General features: G+C 34.3%; 1 protein-coding gene across 1 annotated transcript in view; it reads left to right on the top strand.

The window, feature by feature from the left end:
• The window catches only part of LOC111055887 (neural Wiskott-Aldrich syndrome protein), a 42,641-nt gene that overhangs the window by 7,597 nt on the left and 11,379 nt on the right, over positions 1-23,665 (top strand). The window contains exons 2-5 of the mRNA XM_039431408.1: positions 1,657-1,924; positions 3,921-3,923; positions 5,060-5,304; positions 21,437-21,532. Of these exons, the coding sequence (XP_039287342.1) occupies positions 1,657-1,924; positions 3,921-3,923; positions 5,060-5,304; positions 21,437-21,532 (612 nt within the window). The remainder of the gene's footprint in view (positions 1-1,656; positions 1,925-3,920; positions 3,924-5,059; positions 5,305-21,436; positions 21,533-23,665) is intronic.

Genomic DNA, 23,665 nt, shown 5'->3' with positions numbered 1-23,665 from the left:
TTTCAGTTTGACTAATCTTCTATCACAGTCTCGCTTTCATTCATAAACATGATAATCCTAAATACGTTGATTACCTTAAAGATGTAGCTTATCTTACGTCGAACAATGTACAATACAAACAATTTACATCAAATTACTATTATGATGATCATTGGAATTTCTGCCTGTGATTAAAAAAAGTCATTTTATGAGCCTTGGAATTCGTACTTAGAAAAAGTTGCATTATTACTAGAAATCTTATTTTTACTATTTATTATAGGTACTGTACGTTAATTTTTGTGATTATAGAGATCAACTACTTTATTCTGAATCAGGATAAGGATAAATAGAGAAATTGTGAGATGGGGATAACATCAATTATTAGTTTCATAGCATCAATTTGAAAGCTCTGATAATAATGATTTGAACGGAACTGCAATTCTGGCTTGGTATTGCCTCTTCATGTTCAGTGAGAATAGAAAGCTTCAGAGTAATTCGTTCTCATCATATTATGTGATAATATTGGTAATATTTGGTAGCATTTTTTAATATTTGAACCGAATGTGCAACAAATTAATCTACTTTCAGCTTGAAAATTTTCAACTAATCAGGAGTACAGTATTATCATATAGTATCTCAGTTAGGCCCACCCTTTTATTTTTTTTGTCCACGTGATCTGATGATATTCATTCCATTATCAAGTGTTGAAATTATGAAGAGTGATGAAACAAGATAAAACACAAGAAAAGCTATGAAAAGAAATTCTGAATCTCCATTTTTCACAAAATAAGGATAAGATGAAGGAGTCGGACACATAATATATCATGAAACTTCGTTGAAAAACAACAATATCTGAAACTAGAGTTATCAAATTGTGTTACCTCTGACTCGTATGGAGAAGGCACACAAATTAATATAATAAATTTATATAGTAAATTCAAATATATAATAATAAATATAATAGATTCAAATTAATATAATAAACTCTGTGAGCAAACAACGAAATCCTGATTTTTATCATGAGCATGTTAAATCAAGAAAATTCTAATATTTTTTTAGAGTATTGAAAAGTGAAAATCTATATACAGCGCATGTAAAAACAATAGACAAAATTAATTGTTTCGAGCGCCATAGTGTAAATGAGATGCAATGTAGACAGCAGTATTATTTTGAGGAAATGAATCCGACTAATATTGTAGTCCTTAATTTAACGAATCGAATGACATATGTTAGATTTTTTTCCGATTAATGGTTACAGAGATAATTGATTTCCAGTTTGCTGTTCACTATGGCTAAGAGAGTCAGCCGCGCCGTTCCGCGTCGACTGTTATCCCTTCCACGGCGTCAAATCGAATCGCAAATACATAACAATATACATCAATGGATTTGCAATGAGAGTAGCTACATTAATTATTTGTCTCATTTTTCTTTAAAACAGCTTGCTTTGAAGTTAATCGAAGAAAACAAAAAAATAAAATCGCAAACCCCCTAAATTTTTACATATATATTATTTTATCAAGAAAACTGTCAATTTTATTGAGAAAATGAATATGACAAATATTGTAGTCCATCATGTAACGAATCGAATGGCATATAATCTAGAATATTTCTTTTGTAAGTTTTTTATTTTGTATTTTGTTTTTATGGGCAATAAAGATGTTTAAAAAAAAATTGTAGGCGGGCGTATCAGACAACCACCTACAGGACAAGGCGACGCGTGAGTTCATCTACGACTTCATCCAGAAGAACGGAGGCATAGATGCGGTGACGAAGGACGTTCGTCCGCCCCCAGTGCCCGCGCGGTCTGCTGCCGCCTCCCGCCAAGCGCCTCCTCCGCCACCGCCGCCTTCCCGCACCGCCCCTCCGCCTGCGCACACTCCACCGCCTCCGCCGCCACCTCCGCTCCGCACGCTGCCACAGCGGCCGCAAGAACCACACACTCAGTGTCAGTTCAACAAATCAAATTCAATTCATTATAACCCTACAATTTTATTTCCGTTTTGAATTCAATTACTGAACTAGAAATTTTAGGTTGGAAACTAACGGTAGAACATGCATGTAAACATGACATGCTGCTCTATTTGGGGTTGTATTATTTACACCATCATTATAATTTGTAATTTTCCTGTAGTTTATATTTTGTTATTGGTTGTTTATTTCATGTTAGAAGCCTCTCGCTGACGATGAATCAGTTTTACACATTCAGAGCTCGACCAACCGTCGGTGCGTATGCACCATCCTGACCATACATCAGTTTTTCCGACTCTCAAAATGGACGTCTTTACAGATTGTTATTGCAGCTTATTATCTTCGTAAACGAAAGATTAAAAGACGTAGATATCAAGTTCACCCGATGGTCGCACAAAGAGCATTTCAAAGTGAATTTAGTATTATTATATACATCATTGCTTGGGGTGAAGATACATTTTTCAACTACCTCAGAATGTCCATCAGAAATTTTGATGAGTTATTTCGAGCTTATATCACCATTGGGAATACTTGCAGTCATTTTAAGCTACGGATCAAATAAATGTAGATAATATTAATAATAATAATTTATTTTTTATTATTAATATGATATATTATTTATTAATAAATGATAATATGATTCTTTCAATAAAAAATTTAGAAATGATTGAAGAAATGTATAGAAAAACTCTGAATTCAAATATGACACTATTAATTGAATCCACTCATTATGCTATTCAATTCAATATCAGCTGATTGTCGGGCAGAGGTGTCAGCACATTGGTTATGTTGCGATCGGGCTACTGATCAGTACAGCTCTGAAAGCTTCTATTTGTTTCAATAGCGCGTCAGTCGACCGATGGAACGGATGCGCACGAGCTCGACCGATGATCTTCGTACGCGCTGTATAAAACGCATGGTCCTGACCGTGCGCATGCGTGCCGTCAGTCCTGCTCTGTACGGATACATGGAATATATATGGAAAAGACAAGCGCGACTGACTTACGCACTGACGGTCGGTCGAGCTCTGTAACCGGCCTAAAGATTATTTTTTTAAAGGTTGCTTTTGTCTATTGTAGACTTATTCCACATCTTTCTCTTTGAAATTGAATTTTCTACAAGTTTTGTAGGAAAATATTTTGTGTTTATTGTACATTTAACATAGTAAATCTGATTCAAACCTTAAAGGAACTTGTTTTTCGGGATCAAGTTTCGCGTATTTCGTCACATATCTTGAAAGTTACTGTAGCTATAGGTCTGGAAACGGTTTTATTCGATTTTTCAGTTCATTTTACATAAAGTACGCTAAATTTTACATCTTAATTAACAGCCAACAAATACCCGTTTCAGCAGGGGAACTGAAATTCAGACGAAATCTTTCACTCTGTATAACTTGGTAACCAAGCATTATCGGACCTATGTTAATTGGTACTTATAATTATTCTTCTTTTGATGTGAGGAATCACACCCTGACTTATGGGCACCTTTCTTCAGAACACTCTGTATACACATACACATACACGTCATCATCGAGAGGCTTTTAACATGAAATAAACAACCAATAACAAAAAATAAACTACAGGAAAATTACAAATTATAATGATGGTGTAAATAATACAACCCCAAATAGAGCAGCGAAGAAAAAATAGACAACAAAAATTTGAGATACAAAAACCTAACCTCAAAAATTGATGTGATGCCAAGTTATTCTAAAAAATATATAATTTTATATATATTTTTCCTTTGGTAATGGCATTATTATAGCCGAAACATGTTGTGACTAAACAATTTTTAAAGGGTTCTTAGATTCCTATTTTTATTTATATATAATTCTAGTATGATTTTTTCCTTTACTTCATTTTCATTATCATCATCATTATTTTTTTTTTCATTTAAGGTATTTTAATTTGCTTTAGGCTATTATTTGTGAAAATTGTTTTTTGTTGCAACTAAATTTGTATTTGAATATACAGCAGGTAAAGCAGGTATTTTAGCCTAGCCTAGTTAGCCTAGTGAAAAATGTTTTAACCCTTTGCGCTCTCGAAAAAATTGCATGACTTTGTCATCCACTCTTCAACATTGCTGGCTATCATCATTTTCCTCTACAGCTGGGGTTGATGAAATGGAATTCTCTCGCTTCAGCTGGCTCCCGTCAAAAATGAACGCTCTCATATCCAGCATGGCTGGATATTGCTATTCACCTTCTTTTTCATTTTTAGTAAAATCAGGTTACGATTGGTGGATGATTCCAACTACGCTTGTTGTTCAGAACAACTACTTGAACCAAAACAATCCCTTTTTTATATCAAAAGTGAATGTGTTTGAAAAAGGATTTTTGTCAGCTCATGATTAACCATTGCTTGACATTGATACAAATAAACGTGATTTTTTTAATATTAATCGCATTATTTTATTAATTAAGCGAATAAAAATAAAAGCTGAAAGATGTAGTCATTGAGCGAACATAACAGCTGTTTCGAGTTGCGTAGTATCACTGACTAGAGACAATATTATTATAGTGCAGTGTGGTAAAGTATCTGCTTAAATTCGAGTAATCACACTGAAATAGATGAAATGAACAATGGAATAGATGATATGAACAATCCGATGACGTGAAATTGAGCTTTGTACAATAAACATAAAATGCTAATATTTGGATACTAACTAGATACAGGCGTTGATAGGTTTTGATCGAGTGTCCGAGCTGCACTGGCACTGCAACGAGCTGTATCAGGAAAAAGGGTGAGCCAGCAATGCTGGATATGAGAGCTGACGAGTAGCTAGCCTGCCTACCAGTCATTTATGTTCCGAGCTGCAGCCTGTAAAGAAGAGTATCATATCCAACAATGCTGGATACGAGAGCGCAAAGGTTTTAATAGACTTGTCACTAGTAAGTAATGTAGTCTATTTGATTATAATCTATCACTCTGGAGTGATAGATTATAACAAATAGGCTTGCCTTCTCTTTGGAGAATACTATATCACCGTTGGAATTGAACTACTGTATTATTATTATATAACATATATACATACTTTATAGTTATTAATATATAATATTGTAGTATTATTATAATTAAATTTGAATGGATTCATTTCTTGTTCGTAATATTAGCAGCAGCAGCATCATCATCATCATCATCATCATGGACACCTCCTCCGCCTCCACCGCCAATGACGTCGCCGATAATAGTGCCCCCGCCCCCTCCGCCGCCTCCGCCAATGATGAGCCTCCCCTCCGATGACACGCCCCCCTCCTCATATACCCCCACTCCATCCTCATCAGCGGCCTCCCCCCCTCTCGCCGTCGATCCCCGTTCTGCACTCATGGACGCCATCAAGTCTGGCAAAAAGCTTAAGGTACGTCACAACCGAGTTGAAAATTCTCATGAATTGTCACTTTTCGAGATATCCGCTCTTAAAGATGTGACATTTTTGAAAAAAAAAAACACATTATCCTTCAGTTTTTTACTATTTTTGCTCTCATAACTTTTTAAATACCAATGGCAAAAATCCATGCCATAATCAGCTTATAGAGCATCGTATTCTCTTCAATTTGATGTATAATTTCACAAGCTTACGCATTTCCCCAAGACTGTAGGAGCAGCTTTAGTGTTTTGTGTGAGATCTTCAGTTTTGCAACAATAGACCAATAATTGACAAAGGCATTTGGAGGGAATGTTTTGAACACAGTTTTTTACTTTGCAGCTTTTTTGGGACCAGTTAGGGGGTGAACATATAAAAATTTCCCATTCCTACCTCCTGAAAGGGATGAAGATGGTTTAAAAGTTGCATTTTTCAATGTTTTGCTTACACGCTTATATCTTGAGAAAAATGTGTTCAACCGACATGACTAACTATTCAGAAATTAAGCTTGATGAATTCTCTACAATATTTGTTCAGTGGAGTTTTTGTGATATTTCCTACAGTTTTCGAGATATACGCTCTTGAAAGTGTGAAATTGTTGAAATAACAGTTTTTCATCCAGTTATTTTTCTCTTTCAGGGCGTATAACTCTCCAACAATGCATTGTAGAAATAAATGCTTATCGTAGATTTGTAGAGTATTTATTTCCCTTAGATTTGATGTATTATTTAACTATTTCATGTTTTCCTTTCATTGTTATAGCAGATTCAATGTATCTTTAAGAGCGGATATCTCGAAAAGTGAAAGAGTTATAGAAAAAGTTATGGGATCCATATTGTAGGAAATTATTTTTTATAGAATAGTCATGTCCGTATGATGCATAATTTTCGAGTTATATGCGAAAAACCAATAAATTGTACGTTTGAACCACCCCTATCCCCTCAGCACAGGGGGTAGGGGTGGGGACTTTTGATATGTTTACCTCCTTACTACCCTGAACAGATCTGCGGGGTCAAACATTGTCATTGAGAAAAGTTGTGGGATCAATATTGTAGGAAATTATGTAAGCTTTTTTTTTATAAAATACTCATGTCCGTAAGATACATAGTTTTCGAGTTATATATGTGAAAAACCAAAAATGGTACCTTTGTACCACCCCAACCCCATTAGCACAAGGGGTAGGGGTGGGGTCTTCCAAACTTTTCGCTCTATACCCTTTTTCGAGCATTCATTGCCTGGACTAATTGTATTCAATGATCTGTAATATTAACTTTGTAACGGAATTTGCTATGTAAGTGATGTCATTCAAAAAATTGATTTTATTTTATTCTATTCTACTTGAAAATAAAATTAATAAGATCCTTTAAATGTACTGTATAATATGGTTTTGCTTAGTATTTAAGCACTATTATGCGTAGAATTAAATTTTAGGATAGACTCCAACCAGCAAGCAAGTTCATCTTTTAAAGGTGGTGATTTCATTCCCATTATATAGTAATAGTTATTTGTGCAACTAGTGCGCAAAGTGACAGTTTGCTGCACCGAAAGAAACGTTTACGTTTCACCGTAAAGAAGCGGAATGGCTTCTTGAGTGAAGCAGAGGAACTTTGCGCACGTATTTCACATTTAATTTTTATTGAATATGAAAAGTGGGTAATTATGGGTGAAATGATGGCTGAAATCCATCAAATGTCTGTGTGTGTGATGCTGTTATTAATAACAACCTTAATTCATTTAAAAATTAATTATCCAATTGAAGTTGAAAATTCTCAGCCAAAGTTCTCATTTTTATTCATTCAAGAATCAGAAAAAATACAGATAGAACAAAAAATTCACATTCAAAATACACGCCAACAGCTGATTGGGAGCAAGATGGCTAAACCGACAAGCGCGCGACCTAGCGGGAAGAATCGTACCTAAGTTTGTTTCATCCAGCTAAAAACTACAGAAACAGGATTCAGAAATTTAAACTTTTGCTCAAATTACCGAGAAAAATGCTTAAAGTAAACTAAAAAATATTTATAAAAATAACATAGACAACAGAGAATATATTTTATTGTAGTATTCTTAAGCTTTTATATTTATATGGATATCGAACAGTAATCATTTAACCTCAAAATTCGAATTTTATAATGCATATTTGCTACTTTTCTCATTGCTTGCAGTTGAAAAAATAATTATCAATAGAAAATAACTATTATTTATTATTAAATGATCAGAATTCGTAAATGATGATTATTTAATTATGATTTAGATGAACATTATTCTTGTTTTGGATTTCTAGATTTGGATTTTATCATAAATGTAGGGTAGCCATTGAAATGATTCTTATCTAAATCTAACCACAGTCATTGTTACCAACTTAATTTTTGTTTTCGTGCACTAATCCTCCATAAAACCCACCAACTATTTTGTGTTGCCATGTTGCAAATCTGGAGTGCAGAAAAATTTTTTCCTGCACTAGAGCGGAAAAGTGATTCTTTGCGTTCTGTAATCAGTGCAGGAATGGCCACTTTTCAAGGTAACTGTAGGAAAATATATTTTTTACCATCATGTTTTTTATTGTGTAAAAAAATAAATTTGATTTGATGTTTTAAAACTAGATATTGTTAGAACATTACCTTTTCTACTTCAACCGTATGAACACATCAACAGTAATCTTGAAAACTAAATCAATAACATGAGGTTATTATGAACTTGTTCAGGAAAGAGTGAGTAAACTCTCATAAGGAAGAAAGATCAAACGAGAAAAATCTTTTTTTTACATTGAACTTAGTATTGTGTTGAAAATGGTTTGGATGGATTTAGAAGCAATTTTAATATTATTATATAATTGGGAAAACATAACATTTTCACAAATACTCTCAATCAAGTACTCTAATCCAAGTGTATGAGAGATCGACCATGTTGATTAATTTGAACTGTAGTCTTTAATAAAATACATGGAATTTGAATTGCAGAGTTTCAATTGTTGACTACAATCCCAATCTTTACAATCGAATTAATTGAGTTCGCCTCTGGCCGTGGAGGAGTAAACATCGATTGTGCTGTTGCTCTGTTATCTTTCTTTAGTTTAAGTTGATTTTGATTAAGACTACCGGTAAAATGTTGTGTAGTAAATGTTGTGAAACGAGTATTCCTGAACAAGACTTTTTAACGTGCAACGCATGTGGTTCGAAATATCATTATCTTTGTCAGCTGATAAAATAATCTAACTTTAGAAAAATGTCTAGTGATAATAAGTCCAAATGGAAATGTATCGCATGCAAAACTAGCCCAAACGCGTCTACAAATACAAACACAGGAGGCAGTCGTTCAGTATCTACAGACGAGGAAGAAGATAAAGGACAATCGCTCTCTCTCTCTCGACCTTGGATCTTCAGGCTATTGCTCAAGTGGTGAGAGAGATTATCAGCTCAGAATTTTCTCCAACTTTCAAGGAGGATTTTAATTCTATTAAACATTCGATCGAGTTTATCTCTAATGATTTTGACGATTTTAAGAAGGAACTCTTAAACTATAAGGAGGAAGTGAAACAATTGAAAAAAGAAATTGATGTGCTAAAAAACGAAAATACAAATCTAAAGGTTGAAATTTCCGGCCTGCAAGGTTACACCCGTAGAGACAATGTTATTGTCACTGGATTTCCAGAGACACGTAATGAATCAGTGTATGAGGTCTTTAATAAAATTTAATCCGCAATAAACAGTCCAATGAACTCTAACAATCTCATTATTGCTCACAGATTGCCGTCAGGGAACAATAATAAAAGTAAGCCAATTGTTTTCAAGTTTATTAGAAGAAAAGATAAAGAAGATTGGTTGACTTATTTTAAAGGCGCTTCAAATCGTGATGGAGAGGATCCTGGAATCTCAACAAAAACGGTATGCCAGTCATTGATTGATGGACGAGTGTGTGCTTATCAGCATCTTGCTCCCACCACAAGTGCACTTCTCAAAGAAACGCGAAAGATCGCTATTCAAAAAGGCTATCGTTTTGTATGGGTTAAGGATGGTAGGATACTGGCTAGGAAGGAGGAAGGTAAGCAGCCAATACATGTGAGAAATGAGAAAGATTTTGTGAAGCTATAGATGGCCGAATTATTTTGTTTTAAGTCTTACTTTGTAACTATGAAGATATTTTTCTATAACACTAAGTTATGTTTCGCAATAGGCCTATTATTTACATTGTCTAATGATAAACTGAGAAAGAACTATATTCTGATTACTTTAGAACATTCGAAACATGCATTTTTTTTGTGTTTTTCTAGATGGAAACTATGATTTTATGACTTTTATAGATCTATTTTGTATAAAGATGAACAGAAGTTCAGGTAGAATTATTTATTATTTCCAGGATTTAATTTACTTCATATTGTTTATGAGAAATCGTCAAATTAAATATGTATCTGAAGAATACAATATCACTAATAATTATAAAACTGTTAAAAAGTTGAATTCAAGCGAGATTAGTTTTTTGTCTTTGCTGATTGATTTATTGAAAGATGGCTTCTTGGTATTATTTTATTTGAACGGCCAAAGGTATATAGAACGCAATTTTGAAAACGTTCAATCATTTTTATTAATATGTTTATGGTAAATTTATATAGAATGATTCCAAACAGCTTTATTAAAGCCGAAGATCCACAAATTGAACAAGAACAGGTTGATTTGAATATTTTTATCAATAAAATAATTGTATTCTACATCATTGTCACAATATTGTCAATAATTAGGATTTCAATATTGGTAAGACTCCATTATCCTATTAATATAAATCTTTATCTTATCGTGTGCAGTAGGTGGCTAGCCGAATTTTTCATGAGTAACGAAGTTGTTATTTTATTTTTCTACCCAATCCAATGCCTTTTGAAGTAGGTGATACAGTTGATGTTGGTATCTATGATACGCTGGAGGCTCAAGATATTGCTAACTTCAAGCCGGATAACTATTTAAATAGTAATACAGAGAGTTTACTCAACTTATTGAAATGAAAATGAAATGAAATGAAAAAATTCTTTATTAGGCGGAGTTAGGACTTATAAGTCCTCTCTACCACTCAACCTCAACATAACAAATGCAATTGAATAAAAAAAAATACAGTGTAACTTAATATATAAATAAAAATACATTAAATAATATAGCTACAAAATAGAAACATAGTTGGAACAAAACAGTCAATCTGCATTTAGACTAAAAAAAATCAATGATATAATTCAAGAAACAATAGTAAAAAAAGGAATTATTAATATAATCATTCATACAACATCCACACAGCCCACCAGACCAGTTCCAAGCGCCAACCACATGCTACCCTCGCAGACCCGCCAACAAAATCCGCTTGACCTCCACCCCAAAGCGAGCACGCCCATCAATGGCCCGGACAGAAGCAGGAAGATTATTCCACAGCCTACAACCAGTGACAGTGAATGATCTCTCAAAAGTCGTCGTTCTATGAATGGGAAAAGCTAGCAGCAAGTTGCCATGCCTTGTTGCACGTTCACCGATCTCAGACAGGAATCTGAAGCTCTCAGACAGATAAGATGGAGATTTGGTTTTGATTATTGAGTGAAGCAGAGTCAATATGTGCAAAGTACGAAGATCATTCAATTTTAGGAGAGATAATTGTACATAAAAAGGTGTAACATGATCAAATCGTCTAGCATTGAAAATAAATCGAATACAATAGTTCTGTGTACGCTGCAGTCGGTTAGAGAGCTCAACAGTCATGTCGTTCATGACAGTGTCGCAGTAGCTGAAGTGAGGCAGCACAAGAGTCTTGACCAGCATGATCTTGATGTTGAGTGGAAGAAAGAGGGCAAATCGTTTCAAGCTATGGATGCAAGCAAACACCCTCTTACAAACAATCTCAACCTGAATGAGTCATGAGAGTGTTTTAGAGATAACAAGACCAAGGTTTTTAACACTCTCAGAATACTCCAACTCAATGCCATTCAACCTCAACCTTGGAACATTCTGAGCTCTGAATCGGTTATGAGTCACAATGATACTCTGTGTCTTACCTTCATTCAATCTCAATGCATGATGCCCAGCCACTAATAGCATCAATATCAGAATTCATCTGCTCGACACATGCATCAGACTCACCTGCAGAAAAATGTTTATAGATCTGAAGATCATCAGCATACAGATGGAAGTTGCAGTGTTTTATGCATTTTGTGATGTCATCGATTTAGAGAGAGAAGAGAAGAGGCCCAAGAACAGAGCCTTGGGGGACTCCTCGGGTTACATTTCTCCATGAAGAGACCTCATTATTGGCCCTGACACACTGTTGGCGATTCGACAAGTAAGACTCGATCCATTTTACACAACCCTCTCCAAAACCAAGATTTCTTAATTTCAGAAGGAGGAGTGGATGATGAACACAGTCGAACGCCTTTGAAAAATCGAATAGTGTCAGAATAGTACCCTGACTACTATCCATAGCTGACCTGATATCCTCAGTAACTTTGAGCAGAGCAGTGGTCGTACTGTGACGTGTTCGGAACCCAGACTGAAAGGTAGACAGAATATGGAAACGTTCTAGAAAAACAGAAAACTGCTGATGAACAAGTTTCTCGAGACATTTAGACAGAGCTGGGAGAATACTGATAGGCCTCAGATCTGATAATGATTTAACTGAAGAGCATTTGGGCAGAGGTGAGACTAAGGCTGATTTCCAAATTGAGGGGAAAAAGGACGATTCCAAAGATTTATTGAAAATTATCGTAAGAATAGGCAAGGTGAAGGGAAGAGTATCTTTGATGAATTTGATAGGTATGCAATCAACTCCAACTGCATTGCTTGTCATTCCCATGATTATCCTCATTACATCAGCTTCAGTCACAGGGGAAAAGGAGAGCTGCTGAGCAGGAGCTACATGAGGCGCCGCTCTTAGCCTGTTCAAGTGGTCATGAGCACCAGACAGGTCAACAGGATTATCAGTAAAGTTATCATTGATATCATCCAAATTGAAAGGTATATTATGATGAACATGTGATTTTCCAATACCCAAGTTTTTCAATTTCGACCATACCGTTCTAGTAGGCTGCTTGCCAGAAAGAGAGTGGTAATAGAACCTGACCTTGGCATTTCTAATCTCCTGCTGGCTTTTGTTTCGAAGCCGCTTATACTCCGCCCAATCCACCACAGATTTTGAGCGTTTGGCTCTACGGAGAACAGCGTCTCTCATCTTCTGTAATCTACGAATTTCCTGGCTGAACCAGGGTGCAGGCTTTTTATTTACTCTTTTCGTAACCATAGGAGCATGCCTGTCATACAAGAGAAGTAGAAAACTGTTCAACCTGTCGACCATCTCCTCGACATTATCTGTGAGAATGACTTCATGCCAAGGAATAGAGGCAGCATCAAACATAAAAGCACTTATATCCAGGCACCTATAGTTTCTATATGTGATGAACTCCTGCTTTGGTTTCGGCGGGTGCAGTCTGTAGGCACAGAACACAAGGTCATGCTTGGAGAGCCCAGGAGCCGTGAGTTGACCGTGTTTCGCAACTAGATTCACATCAGTGACAGCAACCACATCTAACCAAGTTTCTGCAGTTGCTGTATGGTGTGTCGCCTGCATTGGTAATATTGTTATATTACAGCTATTAAACATTGAAATAAAATTTGTACTATTTACAGAAGCTAAATCGAGTAGATTTGTATTGAAGTCACCCATGACAATGACATGTCTATAGTGAGTCATCAAATTCAACATCGATACCTCAAATTCAGCAAGTGATCTAATATCAGGAGCTTTATAACAAACACATACAAGCACATGCACACCACTCACAGAGACATCCAAAAACATGAATTCAGAAACATTCGCTACTGAGTTATCAGACACATGTAAAACAGAAACAGGCTTCAGCCAAGTTTCAGATACAAGAATCACATCAATCAACTGGGAATCAAAAATTGATCTGAATTCATCAATGTGACACAAAAGCGACTGGGCATTTACGTGAGCTACCTTCAGCAAGCCAGAGCAATGTGAGAGAGCTTGAGAGAGATCACAAGCCGCCTGAGATGATGGAGCGCGCCGGCCCGGGGAGGCACTGTCAGGGACCACTGCGACACGTCGCGACGGGACCGCGCCAGCAGCGAGAAGAAGGCAAACACAACAGGCATAGCGAGCTAAACATACACACACAACACACACTCAAGCATACATAACTATTGAAAATCATCGTGAAGTACAAAAAAAAGTAAATACTCCAGGGGGTAAGTCATATTTGACTCCTAAGTAGACTGAGAATAATTCATGATAGCTAGTGGGTATCAAGAAAACTATGAGAGTAGAATAGGATAAGCCCATATTATACAGTATTTCCAATATCCTAATGATAAGTTTACAAATAATCAATTAAAAAATATGTACTGTACATACATGGATGAATAAAAATATATGAAAGACCGACAACATTACTATGAAATACTCAGACATAGCCTAACTATAAATGGGTCCTCGATTAAAAATAGATATTGATAAATAGATTAATATTATCAAAATAATTCATTTTAGTAAGCCATAAATCCATATATACCTGAAAAAGAAATTGAAATACTATAATCTATATTTATTCCACTTTGAAAGGAATTTCAGAAAATAATACTGATAATAAAATCCTTACAGACAACAATAAATTGATAAGTAGTTGGTGGGCATTTAATAAATATTCAGTAACAAAAAACAACTTTGCAATGACATAAGATCGAAGAACTGATAACGGCAAGAAAAAAAAAATACGTGAAGAAAGATTGATGAGATAACTTTACTAAATAAAATATGGTAGGTTACTGATATTCAAAATAGTCTTGCTGGAATGTTATGAAATAGAACAAAAACGTGAATTAAATGATACGTGAATTGAATGAAAAATCCTGATTGATTGTATTAATAAATTGTACAATGAGTCTATCAGCACAAATCGTAAAAAAACCCAATTTGAATGAAGCAAAGTGCAGAAGAGAATATAGTTACCTAATGTGGAAAAAAAATTATCTCAATGATGTCAAACTAAGATAGGCTATACAACATCAACCGCAAGTTGTCAGGTCTAATCGTCATAAGTGCTATTTATCATAATTAATTCAGGAAGTTGGTCCATTAGAAAATCTGAAGCAAGACCAGCATATCATCAAATGCATAATATCCTCACGTATCTCCATTTGAGAAGAGAGAAAAAAAACAGAAAATTATAAAGTAAAATAATTATATAGGTAGATAAGATCAAATAATTGATTAATAAAATGAAGTAGGCTGAAAGTAGATCAGGGTAATCAACTTTCAGTAGCCTAATATACAGCAGTATGCAGTGGATAAGTGAAATAACATGAGCTTATATAATATATATATATACAATTCGTTCTATAACAGGTTTAAAGGTTTGTATTTGTGGGATGGGTGGGGGATGGTTGTCATGTGATCGTTCTAGGGCCGGACAGTTTCAGTCATTTCCTCCAAAAGATGTTTTTTAAAGTCAGGATGAAGCTCGCTCGGCTCTCGATGGACCTGATAGAAACAGGAAGTGCATTCCATGCACGACAGGCACTGACTAAGAATGATTTTGTGAAAATAGTAGTTCGATGATTGGGTATCCTTAAAGTACTTTCTCCGGTTCTAGTATGTGAAGCATCTATCCTCCTACCTTCAGAGACAAATTTGAAATCATCTTTAAAATAGTTCGGATTACCGTATTTCAAGATATCTCTAACAAGCTTGACTATTCGAAAAAGCCTCTGATCGGGAAGCTTCAATGTTGAACTAGCAATGTGGGCTGGGGTGATATGATCATGGCGTTGGAGAGAGTAGACGAAACGTAGACAATAATTTTGGCAACGCTGTAGTTTATCATTCAGAGTGACTTGCATATCGTTAAGAACAGAATTACAATACATTAAATGTGGGAAGATGAGAGATTGAACCAATAATAATTTAATGTTTCTAGGGAGGATATCGTGCATTTTCTTCAATGCATGCATGGCTGAGAATACCTTTTTACAAGTTTTGTTCACTTGTTCTGACCAGTCAAGAGTATTATTCATAATAATGCCTAAATTTTTAACTGAGCTACAGTAAGGAATGTCATTACCGTCTACACTAATTTTGTGAATCGATTCAAGGTCAATATTGTTTATAAGACGAGAATATCCAATTATAATGGGTTGTGTTTTGATGGGATTAAGCTTAAGGCCATTTTTCTTTGTCCATTCCACTATCGAATTCCTGATTCCAACTGTTTCATTAATTTTTGTTATGGGACAGCTTAAATAGATTTGAAGGTCGTCTGCATAAGTATGGAAACTGGAGATTTGATAATGGAAGAAAGGTCATTAGCATACAAAGTGAAGAGGAGAGGGCCTAAAATTGAACCTTGTGGTACTCCATGCATAACGTTTTTCCAAGTTGACTTTTTGTCACCGACAGATACACATTGTTTCCTACCTAATAGATAGGATTTAAACCAAACTAACGAGTTGCGACTGAAACCAAGAATAGTCAACTTATTCAGAAGGACTGTATGATCAACAGTATCGAATGCTTTAGAAAAATCAAATAGGGTGAGGATGGTGCATTTTCTTTGGTCCATAGCTAACCTTATATCATCAGTGACACGAAGCAGAGCTGTCTCAGTTGAATGGAATTTTCTAAAGCCTGATTGAAAGTTATGAAGCTTACTATTGTTGTCTAGAAATTTTACAACTTGAGCATGAATGAGTCTTTCTAGCACTTGGACAATGCAGGTAAAATACTGATTGGTCTAAAAACCTCAACTTTATTGGGTGATGGAACTTTATTTAGAGGGCGAACCAGAGCAAACTTCCAGTTTTCAGGGAAAATGCCTTCTTCAAGTGACTTGTTGAAAATGTATGTAATGGTTGGTAAAACAGCAAATAACATCTTCTTGATAAATTTAATAGGAATTTTGTCTACACCCGTAGCATTACTATGAATACGTTGAATTGCTCTGAAAGTGTCTTCTTCTGAGATTGGATGGAAATGAAATTGATCAGTGATTGGTAAATCTAAGTTTGTAACCTGCTCTTCAAGATCATCTATATGATTAGCAATGACAACTTCGTCGCGTTGGTTAGAGTGTGAAACGAAATGGTCATTTATATTATTCAATGGTAAGTCAATTTGTGGATTCGATTTCTGTTTGCCAAGCCCGAATTCTTTTATTCCCTGCCAAAGTGATTTAGAGTCTTGTCTATTGTTTGTCATAAACGAATTCAAGTACCTAATCTTTGAGTTCCGTAATTCCTGTTTAACCCTATTTCTAAGGCTCCTATACTCTATCAAACTGTCCAAGTCAAATGTCTTTTTAAATTTTCTATGTGCTTTGTCTCTACGTCCCATCATCTTAAGTATGTCTTCAGTCATCCACGGTACTCGTCGTTTTCTATTAATCCTCCTTGTCACATAAGGTGCATGTTTGTCATACAAAGTCAAAGTCCAATTTTCGAAAGTCTTGACCATGTCATCAACTGAGGGTAATGCTTCAATTTGATGCCATGGAGTCTGAGCCACATCAGTCAGGAAGGCGGCTTCATCAAAGTTTTTGAAGTCTCTGTAAGTGATAATTTTCTGTTCTGGCTTGGGTATCTTATGGGAAAGTACACAGTAGATCAAATCCATTCATCCATCTGAGAAGAGAGAGAAAAAAAATAAAACCATAATTGAGAGAACATTTGCAAAATGATGAGTCTATATAAGCCAATTCAATGAATCAATAAGTTAGTCGAGATCGCTGAGGCTAACCGCAGAACGAATAACCCTTCGCTCACCGTCACCAACAATCCATTATACAATTCCATCGCTGGACCATACATTTGCGAAGCCATATCTCGCCGCCGCTGCCTTGTACAACTCAAGTCGAAACTTTGTCAAGTCCTCTTTAATTGTAATATTGGTGCCCTTCAACAGCCTTTTCTTCTCGAAAACTCGCCGTCTCTCCCTGTAACCAGCAAAGCGCACAATGATAGGCCTGGGGCGCGCCACACCACCCGCATCCGGAGGCTGCTTCTTGCCGACTCTATGCGAGCGTTGGATCTACTCAACCGTCATAGTGTCCAGTTTAAGATTACTCTTGAAAACCTCGAGAACAAGTTGATCGGTATCTTCATTAGGCTTCTCTGGAATGCCGAACACTCTCAGATTTGTGCGCCGCTGATATTGTTCAAGATCATCAGTGCGATGCTGTAACTTAGCATCAAGAGTCTTTACCTGTTCAGTAAGAGCTGTCACATTCTCCTTCAAAGCTGTCAATTCCTCCCGCGTAGCCCTGAGTGCAGTCGATATTGACTCATCGATAACTTTCCTGAGTCGATCGGATATTTTTGTCACCAAACTATCGATTATATCATCGTTCGATAAAACTTTAGTGATGCACGCGTCGACAACTGCCGAGTCAACTTTCGGAGCCATAGCTTTATCAGACCGGACAAAGTTCACAGATAAAGAGCTTTCAATTTTGTTTACTGAATCTGAACGAAGCCTAGATCCAAGATTCTTTGGAGTATTCGACATACGAAAAACAGTTTGCACATACTCACTGCCAAGTCCAATCGGGAATTAGAGCACACCAGGAGATCCACAAGAATAAGACGGAAACACTGGTACCACACAACTCAAATTTAACTTAAAAAAACCAACAATTACAACGATATTTTAAGGAGCCAAACAGAGCTGCTCTTCACTACTCAATCATTACCCCCACTATCATATTGCATATGAACATAAGGAGTGTTAATAAAAATTTTGATCAATTTATATGTTACCTGAACCAGTGTGAAACAAAATTTCATGTGATAATTTTATCAGAAACATGGATAACTGAGGACTCTCAATGTAATTTTATTATGGATGGATACCGAACTATATATAAAAAATCCAAATATTCAAGAAGCGATGGTATCTGCTTGTTTATTGACAATAGCATCATAGACTTCGAACTGATTAATTTAGAAATAGATAAAGCTAACTCGATTGCAATTACATTCACATTTCAAGATAAGAAAGTATACGCTGTTGTCTGTCTATCGCTCACCTTCACTTAATATTGTTGATTTCATAAACAGTTTCGACTCTCTTTTGCAAAATACTAATAATGGAAATACATTTTTGGTGCTAGAAGACATGAATTTGAACCTATTAGAAAATTGCAATTTTAACGAACGAATACTTGAGTGTTGTTCATTTAAATGGATTTAAATCCTACATAAATATACCAACAAGAATTCAAAATAATACTAAGACATGTATTAATCATATATTTCTCAAAGATAAGAATATAAATCCTGAAAACATATTAGCAACTGTAATCGAATCAAATATTACTGATCATTTTTGCACAACCATCCATTTAAATCAGAATAACATAAAAACTAAGAGTATTTCATCGACTAATGATATAGTCAAAATTGATTATGAAAAATTATGTCGTAGCTTAGAAGAAGAAAGATGGGATAAGATATTTAATGACAATACTGAAGACATTGATGAGTTAGTGGATGCTTTTATAAATACACTCACGGACCACATTAAACTTAGCTCACGATCTTTTAAGATACCTCATAAAAGAAAACCACTGAAGCCATGGATAAGTCAGGGCATTATTAATTCTATAAGAAAGCGATACAAGATGCATAGGAAACTGACTAAAGAACCATTTAATATTAGATTGAAGGAGGAATATAAGCGATATAGAAACACTCTGAACATTTTGATCAAAAAAGCAAAAATTGAATACTATAATCAAAAGTTTCTCAATTATAAAGGTAATATTAAGAAAACTTGGGATTGCATAATAGAAATTACCAAAACCAAAACTAAATAATTCGAAGCTAGAATTGAAGCTGTCGTACTAAATAAACATTTTGCAACAGTAGGCCAGAAATATGCTAAAAACCTAATTCAAAATAATATAATTGGAATTCTCGAAACAATCTCACCTAGAACCGTACATAGCTTTTTTCTAAGCCCAACCAATGTTACAGAAATGAATAAATACATTCATGAGCTAAAACCAAACTCTTCTCCAGGTGCGGATGGCATAAGTAGCATATGTCTAAATAAAATTTCAAACTATATTGTTTGTCCTCTTGAATTTATAGTTAATAAATGCTTTCTACTAGGATATTTTCCCAGAAAATTTAAAGTAGCCTTAATAAAACCGATTCCTAAATCCAATAAACTTGATGATCCACAAAATTATAGACCTATTAGTCTACTCAGCAACTTGTCTAAAATCATGGAAAAAATTATAAAAGCCAGACTGTTGAATTTTCTTGAAAAAAATGAATTTATTGAGGGCAACCAGTATGGATTCCAAAAAGGTAAATCTACCAAGGATGCTGTGTTACATTTGACAAGTATAATCGACAAAAATTTCAATAGTAATAAAAAAACACTTGCTGTATTCTGTGACTTAGCGAAGGCGTTCGATACAATACCACATTCTATCTTATTAAACAAGTTGGAAAATAGTGGAATAAGGGGGATAGCAAAAAAACTATTCGCAAGCTATTTGAAGGATCGAACCCAAATTTTGGAAACTGATATCCAGATTATTAAAGATTATGGTCTGCCACAAGGCACTGTGCTATCGCCTCTTATGTTTTTGATTTATGTGAATGATTTATTGAAACTACGCATTCCGAATGGTATTACTCTATCTTTTGCCGATGACACTGCTTTAATCTTTTCTGGCTCAACTTGGGATGAAACATTCAACTGTGCAAATCGCGGTCTTTCAGTGGTCAAGTCGTGGTTAAAAAGTCATATTCTAACATTAAATACAATAAAAACTAAATATATAACTTTTTCACCTAATAGAAGCGGTCAACCTTCAGAACATTTAAAATTAATAATACATAATCATAACTGCGACACTCCCAACTGTACTTGTTCAACTATAGAAAGAGTTAAGTCAATGAAATATTTAGGAATTACGATTGATCAGCATATTAAATGGGACATTCACATCCAAAATCTTTGTTATAAATTAAAATACTTGATTACAATATTTTACAAAATTAATCAATTGAAAGACTTGAACATTCTCAGAACAATTTACAATGCATATGCTCACTCAATCTTCCACTACAATATAGAAGTATGGGGAGCAGCCTTTGACACCCATTTCAATAAACTTTTTACTATTCAAAAGCATATCATCAGGGCTGCGCTAGGAAGACCAAGACGCTATCCTAGCAGACTAATATTTGATGAGATAAACTTACCAACGCTTCGCCAAACGTACATAACAAACTTAATTATATTCATAAATAAAAATACACATCTATTTACTCAACGCAATGTCACTTACAATTTAAGACCAGCAAGTGTAAGTGCTTACAGTATAAATTTCACTGCATTGACAACCAGCAATCATCAGTTCAAGTTCCAGAGCGATAAGCTAATAAATAGGATACCAGACGATTTCATTAGGGATAAAATTACAAGTAATAAATTAAATAAAATAAGATCCTGGGTGAAAGAGAATTACTTTTTTAAAATCGAAAACTAAATTATTATAATTATGACTTGTTTTTAACACGCTCAGTTTAAACTTGGTTTTTTTGATTACCTAAAAGAAAAAATTTTTTTTTATTATTATAATTTCTATATTACCTATTTCTATTATTGGGCTTGTTGATTTTTGATTCAAGAATTGATTTTGTGTATTTATTTATACATATTTTTGGTTTTTGGTTTACTATCTTTTAGTTTGTATTTTAGAATATTATCACGGCAAATGTACCAATAATTTAAAGAATATTTTCGAACTCGTGGCTGGAGCTCAAGGCTTCTTTTTCCAGCCACACCAATGTATATTAGTTGATAAGTGTTATTTTGTAAATTTCTAGTGAATTGGTAAATAAATAAAAAAAAATACTTTTATTGTAAAAAAGTAGAGTACTCTACTGATTCTGGGCTATCTTGAACATAGACCAGACGCTATTAAGAATAATATCAAAAGACCAATACAGGAAAGTATCATTATACATCGTTATTTCATATTCATGAAATTCATTTAATATATTATCACTAACACATAAGTTAAACTTGAAAGGAACATGGCATTTTCAAAATTTTCTCGTGATGTTTACAGCATGTGGAAGTGGAAGCTGATAATAGGTCCGTGAAGTCGATGGATTCGAGAGGTGAACTGCTAGATCAAATTCGCCAAGGAATTGAATTGAAACCGGTTAGTAATTATTCAAATACTTAGTTGATTATACCGAAATTATTCTCATTTAGCCAAAAAAGAATTGAATTCAACTGTTACAATAAGCGTAAATCTATGCTTAAAAAAAATCGTAATATCGTAATTTTTAAAACTTTATTGGACGTTTTTGTGAGTAGGCTTCTCAACTCTTCCTTTTCCAAGGAAATGGAACGTAATGGGATGAACAGAATACTATGATTTTTTTTCTACGGAGTCAGTTTTTTCTAAGTTATGGAACTCAATCATTGATTTCATTATAGTTGGTATATTTCCCTTTATCGTCTCAGGATTCTTTTCCGCAAGATAACACTCTATGAATCACTTAATTATATATATATTTTTTTCTTTTTAAAATTCTTTGAAAATATTTTTTCCTTGAATATTATGTTCTCCCTCTAGCAAGTAATAAATTTTATCTTTTGCTTGTTCTATAAATTATATTATATACTATTACATATTATTATCACTTGGACATTACCGGTGATGTGACTTTTACAGAATAATATGTTATATAGCTATGGTGAATGTGATATTTTCGAGCTCAAAATTTAAGTGTTTTTATTCTTTATTTTGTGAATTTATAGTTTGTTTCATGTTTTTAAGAAACTTTTATTATTAATCCATCCACATTTAAAATTGTTTGTTTTATTCTAATTTATATTTTAGATTGTGATTTGGTGTATAAATTTGAATGGACATAACCTATAATATTTGGACAATTTAAAACTAAATTAGGAAATTGAAGAAGTTTTAGGCCATAGCCTGTTTTTTCTTTTCCGATTCTTGTATTAGTTGCTAACCTTATAAATAAATAAATAAATAATAAATGACTTGCAAGTGAGTAATGGTTTATTGTATTTTGGAACAAGGTTAATTGTACCTCTAAAACTCCGGAATTTTATAATGAGTCGCTTACATGAAACTCACCTTTGCAGTTCGAAGATTAATTCTCTTATTGATCTACTATTGGCCAGGTATTCAGATATTCGCAATTTGATATTATCATGTAACATTTGTCAAAGGTTTAAAAAATCAAAAACTAAAGAACCACTGATCAATCACGACATTCCAGATAAACCGTTTTGTAAAATTGCAGCGGACATTGCAGAAGTCGATAGATTGAACTATTTAATTGTGATTGATTATTATTCGAGATGGATTGAAGCATATCCAATCAATAGCAAAAGCAGCTTCACCGTAATTGAAAAAATTGAGAAAACATTCAGCAGATTTGGAATAATTCAAACACTAATAGCAGATAACATGCCATTTAATAGCAGAGAAATGCATCAATTTGCAGAAAATTGGGGATCCAAAATTACCACATCAAGTCCATACCATTCAAAATCAAATGGATTAGCAGAAAAGGCAGTTGGAATATTCAAAACAATGTTTAAAAAGGCAGCTGCAAACAAGCAAGATTTGGAATTGTATTTACTAAATTATCGTAATGCTCCCGTAGCTGGATTGGGATATATACCTTCACAGCTTCTTAATAGCAGACATATAATAACTAAGATTCCTATACCACATTACGCATTGAATCCAAAAATTATACCTAATGAGATAATCGACAAGATGGCAAAGAATCAATCGATTCAAAAACCTATGATCGTAATGTATCTAAAAACACCGAAGATTTTGTAGTTGGAGAGGAGATATATATGCAGAATATTCATAAGAAAGAATGGGAAAAAGGAAGAATAATTGAGAAATTACCACAACCACGTTCATTCCTGGTTAGAAACAATAATGGCGGTGTTCAGCGAAAAAACACAATTCATATACGAAAAATAAAAAGGGGAACTTAGGATAATATATTACTAATAATTATAAAGTCTTAATTAATTTGAAAGTGAACTCATATGAAGTATTAATCTTGAACTCTGAGAAAATAATAAATTATAAAGTATTTCTCAATCTCAAACGTAACCTTCAAACAGGAGCATACATGTAGGAAGACTACAAGATTAGAGATACTCGTTTTGATTCCAAATACATCTTATTACACATTTTGAATTAATCTAAATAGTAAACTCAGATGATTTATTGCTAAACTCTTAGTAAACAATTATAACCTACAGTATTTTTTACTCGCAATACATAGCCTAG

The sequence above is a fragment of the Nilaparvata lugens genome, chromosome 6 (genome assembly GCF_014356525.2).
Source record: "Nilaparvata lugens isolate BPH chromosome 6, ASM1435652v1, whole genome shotgun sequence".
Taxonomy (NCBI): domain Eukaryota; kingdom Metazoa; phylum Arthropoda; class Insecta; order Hemiptera; family Delphacidae; genus Nilaparvata; species Nilaparvata lugens.
The sequence above is the reverse complement of the archived record's forward strand: the minus strand, read 5'-3'. Positions and strand labels throughout refer to the sequence as shown.